General features: G+C 36.1%; 1 protein-coding gene across 1 annotated transcript; it reads right to left on the reverse strand.

Annotated features, from left to right (window-relative positions):
• Nucleotides 1–186: 186 nt before the first annotated feature.
• On the reverse strand, nt 187–5,610 carry LOC308686768 (solute carrier family 12 member 5-like; the record flags this gene model as incomplete). Its single annotated transcript, XM_081395204.1, has 5 exons — nt 187–241; nt 1,575–1,721; nt 4,351–4,482; nt 5,248–5,342; nt 5,562–5,610. Coding segments are annotated over 5 exons (478 nt in total), but the record flags the coding sequence as incomplete, so codon positions are not given.
• Nucleotides 5,611–7,487: the final 1,877 nt, after the last annotated feature.

The raw sequence follows: 7,487 nt of genomic DNA on the forward strand, positions 1-7,487 counted from the left end.
TTACAGTAAACGTGACACAGGACGACAAGCCCTCGATGTTAAAAAAGGGTCAGTTCTACCAGGAAACCATTGGTAGAGTTACAAAAAACACCATAATCCACCATGCAGCTTGGGTGTTTGAGGTTTAAAATTGACCATGATGTCATTTCCTGTTAAAAAGGAAAATACAAATACAAAATGTAATACCTGGAACAACACCGTTTGTAGCAATGGCACTCATTGATATGGCTGTCAACATTGTCTGAAAAAAAAAAATACAATTATTAGTTTAGATGTATTAAGTCGATGAAACTCAATCAATAAAGATAGCAATGTACAGTACAGTAATGACGTTCTCCTTTTCTTTGTCCAGGAACATTTAGTTCTGTTAAAGGTCATCTGCATCTGGGTGTTATGCAATCCGGCCCTACCGTTGGAGTGTCCTTGAGCTGAACGTCCACTAAATCCCTGCGTCTCTCGCTCTGTACTCTGGAAAGCTACTGGACTAAAGCCAATTAACGTCCATGAACCTCCAGCAGGGCTTAGGGTTTGTAATAAAGCGGTTTGAATGAAGAAGATTGAGTGATCTTTACTAGCCAAATACAGACACAAAGAGCTGCCATTTTTATCAACATCCCTTTAATGCTGTTTCTGATTATAATCAGATTCATACCCAGTATGCATTTCAATATGTTCAGTTTATATTCTGATTGCTAATATAAACTGTAAAACAAACATATATTCTTTTTTAAATATATAATGTATAGTTTTTTTGTTTTGTGAAAGTTTTTTGAAATGTACAAACTAAAAATTGCCCTTGTTTGTGCACATTGTTATCATTCATCCATGTAATAACTTGCTCCACGTCTATAATAAATAACTTTTCTTTCTGGCTTTTGTCATATAGAACAAATTTTCACCATCCATCCAATCAATTCCTGATTGATGCTCTCAAGTCCAGTCTTGCACTTTTCATCCCTGTTTTACGAAGACATTAAGGAAGAAAAACGGTGTGTTGCACTGGTTTGATATTGATTTAACTTTCCTAAGTGAAGAAGTAAATATGTGATTCAATCGCACATGGAAACGCCTCTCTATCTGCCATTTATCTGTAATAAGCAACGCTGAGATCTTGATGGTTCCTGTAAGAGCGCTATGATGAAAGAGCGAAGTGTTTGAAACTCGACCGTGACACAATCACCGGAAACGTATAATGACACAAGTAAGTAAAGGTTGAGGTGAATTAGATGCTTGATCTCTTTGTCTGATGTGGTTTATAAATAAGCGTCTGTGTTAAAGACTTCTGAGCACAGGATATTACACACGTCTGAGTTCAGACGAAAGAGGAAGGAGGCTAAACTTAACTTGCAGGATCAACGGACAGAACTGATCCACACACACATATATAGAAAAACAACTAGTTCACTTATGACTTTGTAAAATATTATGATTGCACAGCATCCTAACTCAAATGTCTTATCTGGAACACACTATCTTGGGAACTTAAGATGATAATTGTGTCTTACTTTTAAATAAGCAAAAGCTAATGTAATGCTTCCTCAGTCACTGTCTCCAGTTCACACGGTTGGACTTACACACGAGCAGCACATGGACACAATGATAAAGGACTCCATGATTCCCGCCGTTCCCACGATCCATGTCATTCGCAGGAAGAGAATCACTCCCAGGATATTCTGCAGGCAGGGCAGGTAGACGCCGATAAACGTCCCCATCTGTGGACTCTGGACAGAGAGACAACACGGAAAAGACAGCATGAGAAAATGTATAATAAATGATTGTACATGGATGCAATAATTCAGCAAAAAATGATTGTAGGGACGTACAGTTGGAAATATAAAAACCCGGAAACTAAATGAAAATGAGAAATGTTGCATTGGCAACTAGCTGAAATAAAGAAAGTATTATTTATTTTATTTTAGTTAGTTTATTTCAAGTGACGAACATGTATTTTTATCATTAGTTAACAATAATAAACCTGTATACTGATGCTTTTTAGACCCAGAAATCAAAATACTGATGTGAAGAACCTTTAATAAAACATCAAAAACTATATTTTTTATCTCCAAATGACCATATAGGAACTCAAGAACCCTATTCAGCAAAAAAAAAAGGTTCTTGATAAAAAGATATTTATCTTCTGAACCTAAAGTGCTTTAAAAACCAGTTTTAACAAAAATCACATTCAATTCTGTGGCAAACTAAAACAAGGGAAAAATCACCCGCAATATGCAATGCAAACCAGATCTAGATCTCATCCATAAGTGCTGTGCATCTAAATGTACATTTAATGTTTCGATGGAAGCTTTTAGCCGTAAAAGAGGCATAATCCATGTTATGTTATCCATTCAAATCATAAATGACCCAGTCCTGAGATTCAGTGTTTCCTCCCAAACCAAGCTTATGATGTGCTTCAATCTTGATACAAAAGAAATCATAGCCAGATTTTGCACGACCAAAAAAATATCAAATGCATATACTAATAAATGCATACCGGAGTGAGATGAACGCTCTCGACACTGTTCCCGCTGGAGTCAATTACACGATATGGATGAACTTTAGTTATTAACTATAGAATCAAATAAAAACCCATGAGGTTCCTAGATGTTTCCTCCAAAATTTCGCTTCTTCACTAGAAGACTTGAGCAGTTTCAGTCCGAGCATCTGAAGCCAGTCGTCTCAGGACTAATAAGAGCGCGTCGCCTTCGCCCCGCTTCACCAATCACAGATGCCCAGAGACGAGGAGACTGGCTGGGGACTGTGGTTTTGTGGGTATTGCCTGGCCATTGCTTAAACATTTTTACTTACTCGCAAGAAATAACCACGAGAACTCATTATGATGATGCCCTCTGGGCTTGAAATGGAAAACAAAGAAAATAGTTGCATTTGTGCATGTGTTAATAAATCTATGCATACGGCTAAAGACTAACCATAGATGTCATCGTATTTTTTTCAAGTGAATAAAAATGAGGCTGAGGGAGACAGGAGACAGAATGGTCTGTATTGTCAGGGCAATTCAACCCAAGTTTTCTGGAGTTAAATAAAATATGGCGTCTATTCAGACTAAAATTGATTGCCTTTCCTGACTGGTCATACAAATAAAGGATTTCAAAAGGGGGTTTTCGCTGTGCTGCCATACACTGAAAAACAGTGTAGGATTTACTTTAATAAAACTAATTTCCCTCAGAAATTGCTAGTAAATTTCACAAATAGTTACATGGGATTACATTGTAAATAATTACAAGGAATGACAAGTAACAAAACATGAACATTTTAAGTAGAAAGTACTCCAATAATCATTTATAAAATCAAAAAATATATTTTTTACAGTGTAGAAGAACCATTTTTGGTTCCCTAAAGAACCTTTCAGTAGGCGCATTTCCATTCCATTATTAATTGCACTAGCCATTATTATTAATGGAAGGAGATGTGTGTGTGTTTTCCAAGCATTAATGGTAAGAGAACGACCCTTATTATACTTAAGAGCGGCACATATGAGGTGTTTCTGGGTGTTTCTCCCTCATATCTGCGTCGAGGTCTTGATTGTGGCATTTATTTGAGGTTTAGAATCCAGTATTCCTGTAATTCTTTTGTCTTTTATGAATTTAATAAAGAACTCTGTCTCGTATTCTGTCCAAACACACCGTGTCATCACGTCAGGTGACCTGTAAATGCGCAAAAACTGTTTCCATTGCAGTTTTGCAAAATATTTATTTTTCGAATTGCCTGAAAAACCTCCTCATGCGAGCGTAAAAATATGTTTGCGATAAATGGGAGTTATTGCGAAATTGACGGGTTTCCATTGGGCGTATTTTCAATTCGCAATTTCAATTTGCGCAGTTTGAAGGGTAATGGAAACGCGGCTAGTGAACACTTCTTAAAAAAAATAAAAAAATTTCCTTGTGTGAAGAACATTTAACAAAATGAAAAGAACCTTTTCAACTATAAAGTACCTTTTGTGCAATAGAAAGATTCTGTGGATGTTAAGCACTCTTCACAGAACCATCGATGCCAATAAAGAACCTTTATTACTCTTTATAAGGGCGTGGAACAACAGAACTAAGAGAACTTCAGGTCATTTCCGACTTGCTTCTGTAATCAGACTTTCCAAACAATCTGACCTGTATTAATTTCCTGTCAAATTCTCAACAAAGGCTGGAAGAATGTAGAGAATGTGTGTCTGATTTGTTTTAGATTGCAGGGCACAGATACAAACTTCAAACATCCTGAACGCTCTGCTGCTTTCATTCATGTCTACAGATAAAATGAATTTAGTCTTTAATGCCAACTTTAAAGGAAATGGTCCAAATACTTGTCTTTATGATGTTTTGGGTATTTGATAAAGTATGTTACCTTGACTTTTTTCTTCTTGGCACCTTCGTCCTCGTCGGCCTCCTCGTGCTCTCTGACGCCCTGCGTGAGGTTCGTGTAGTTGGCCAGTTTGCTGAGCAGCGAAGACACCATGGGATTGCTGTCCATCTCCTCCTGAAAGTGTAAAAGGTCACATGTTTGATGGAAAACCGCTGTATTCCAAACCGGCAAACACAAACGACTCATTTCAAACCTCTACAATGTCTCGGACGGCAAAAATAAATGCAGAGACCAGAATCAAAAGGACATAATAACAGCTTTGTCCGTCCGAAATCATAAAAATATACAAAAATAAACATCATGACCCATGAATGACTTTATTTGTGATCATAAACATGAAACGAGAATGTGGAAAACAGGCTTGATGTCAAATATAGGCTTGAGAATAAACACAAAGTTTGTTCTGACTGAAAACAATAATATATATATATATATATATATATATATATTGTCAAGAACATATCTGGGTCAAATTCAAAATAAGGATATGCCAGATTTTTGGATATTAATGTTTTTGGAATTATTATATTATTTAAGTAAGGCAAAAAAATAAAAAATCCACATCGTTGTAGTATTTATTGTAATATTAAAATATTATTTAATTCGTATTTTAGTAAGTAAAAATCAATAAGTATTTTAGCATTACATTTAAAAGCACAAAAGTAAAATGTTTAGATTGATAACTGATGAAAATGTGAGGATAAATGTGCAAAATTATGCAAATAAATGAATAAATAAATACAAAAAATAAAAATCATGGCCTTGAAATAATTATTAATCTTAGTTTTTTTATTGTACTGTTAATCAAAGGACATGCAGCAATGTTCAATCATATTGAAATATAAACATTTAAAAACTTCACCACTGAAGTTTAAGTACCTCAAAAAGTGCCATGTTTTTCCCATCATATAGCGTTCCCTTATAATCATCTGTGTTATGGATGAACGGGCTGCTTTCCCTTGGGGTTCCATCACCTGTATTAGAAAGATAGACAGAACAGAGAGAAAACACATGATTTCTAAAACGCTGTGTGCTTACAGAACTGAGAGGTGTTTATGGTGTGTTATCTTCGGGATAGATTAGGAAAAACTGGACTTGACTTCCTATCCATTGCTGTAGGTCAGACATAATGATTTTCCTATAATTAGAGCATGATGGCGATCGATGTCCTCCCGTGTGGCTCTACGGTTCACCAGTCACACTGATGTTCAGAGCAGAGGACGGCATATGGCGTCCCGTCATGAAGCGCTTATAAAGCCTGAAACGTATCGCTTAAAACATGCAATTACGTGGAGGTGGACGTCGCTCGCCCGCTGATCCGCCTGGGTTTGTGGTTATATATAGATGTTAAATTGCAGTGATTTTACATAAACATCTGGACTGGGCTGGACTTATTTTTTAGATTACATCGCTTTATTCATATCCTCAGACCTATCATTTCAGTGCAGATTTAGACAGACACTGTTCCAAGAGTTTCTTAGCTTGAACTAAACAATTTACACTCTGAAATCTCTAGTAAATTTTACAAATAATAACAAAGAAACGGCGAGCAACACACTGAATTATACATGACAGATTAAGAAGAAAAGGTACATAATTAGACTTTCCCATCATTGGATATTTTTATGGATTTTTCTATTTTAATCAAATTAATTAATTAAACAGCTCATAAACATACTTAATCACTAGAAAAAAAATGTAAACAACCCATTAACATGAAAGCCTATGCAATCATTTAAGGAATTCCACCTTAAATAGAACCTTTTTGGCATAAAGAGTTCTTTAAAATTGAGTCAAGAACTGTTGGGTTCTATATAGAACCTTTTTCTAGGAATAGTATTTTCTTGTTTTTCCTACATGTCAATTTCTTTTTGTTTAAATTACATCGCAGCGGTACAAGATAAGTTAAATGTTTGAACTGTTTAACTTTGTAAACAACAAAGTCCAAGAGTATGTTTAATGGTAAACTTAAAAAAAAAAGAAGCTTTTGTAAGCCTGCCAGACACTACAAATGTGACCAAGCTTGACGATCCATCAAAATCTGTGTATGATTATGCAATAAAACCACAAGATGCTCGAATATGGATGTGGACTTTCTTATACAGCTTGAAACAATAGTGCATTTGCAAACTGGTCTGAAACTAGTCCAGATTGTTTGGAATGCAGATTTATGTGTCTGAAGTTCTCAAAGTGATGCTAAATTCACAGCTCGCACTGAACACACCTGAATACATGGATGCTTTAATTCAAAGCATCTTTAAGTGCATTCAAACAACACATTTGACAGTTCTACAGTACAAAACAGCTTCAGACTGATGGCAGAAGGTCTCGACTCTATCACAGCTTTCATTGGCCAAGGGTTGCCCAAGAGGACGTTTGACTGACATGTAACGCAACCAATCACAGTCCATTTTGTGTCTCGTCATGTTTAATGGGCGTGAAAATGTAAAGTCAATGTCCCTGCAATAACAGACCGGTGTACATCTAATAAATGATTCATTCAAGAACGTTTTGCAAGTTTACTGCAACAATGGAGTCGCAAACTTCACATACTTTTGAATATCCACCATATGTGACCCTGGATCACGTCACCAGTCACATGCCGCACGGGTTTATCTGTGGCAATAGCCAACAATACACTGTATGGGGCAAAATTATCGATTTTTCTTTTATGCCAAAAATCATATTAAGTAAAGATCATGTTCCATGAAGATATTTTGTAAATTTCTTACTGTAAATATATAAAACATTTATTTGTGTGAGTGAATGCAGCACAATCCAACATAAATGCACAAATTTAAAGGAGATTTTCTCAATGTTTCGATTTTTTTGCACCCTCAGATTCCAGATTTTCAATAGTTGTATCTCGACCAAATATTGTCCTATCCTAACAAACCATACATCAAATGGAAAGCTTATTTATCCAGCTTTCAGATGACAAAATGGTCCAGGGTCACATTTAGTTGATCCTGGTGAGCTCTCAGTGTCACAGTTGTAAACACGACTGCTTTCTTCTTCCGCGAGGGGTATTGGCGTCATGACGGCTTTGTTTCCAGGCGGACCATTGAATAATGCGACACACACGTCTCCCAGACATCATTCAACCAATCAGATGACGA

The sequence above is a fragment of the Scardinius erythrophthalmus genome, assembly GCF_964197995.2.
Source record: "Scardinius erythrophthalmus genome assembly, contig: HAP1_SCAFFOLD_763, whole genome shotgun sequence".
NCBI lineage: Eukaryota > Metazoa > Chordata > Actinopteri > Cypriniformes > Leuciscidae > Scardinius > Scardinius erythrophthalmus.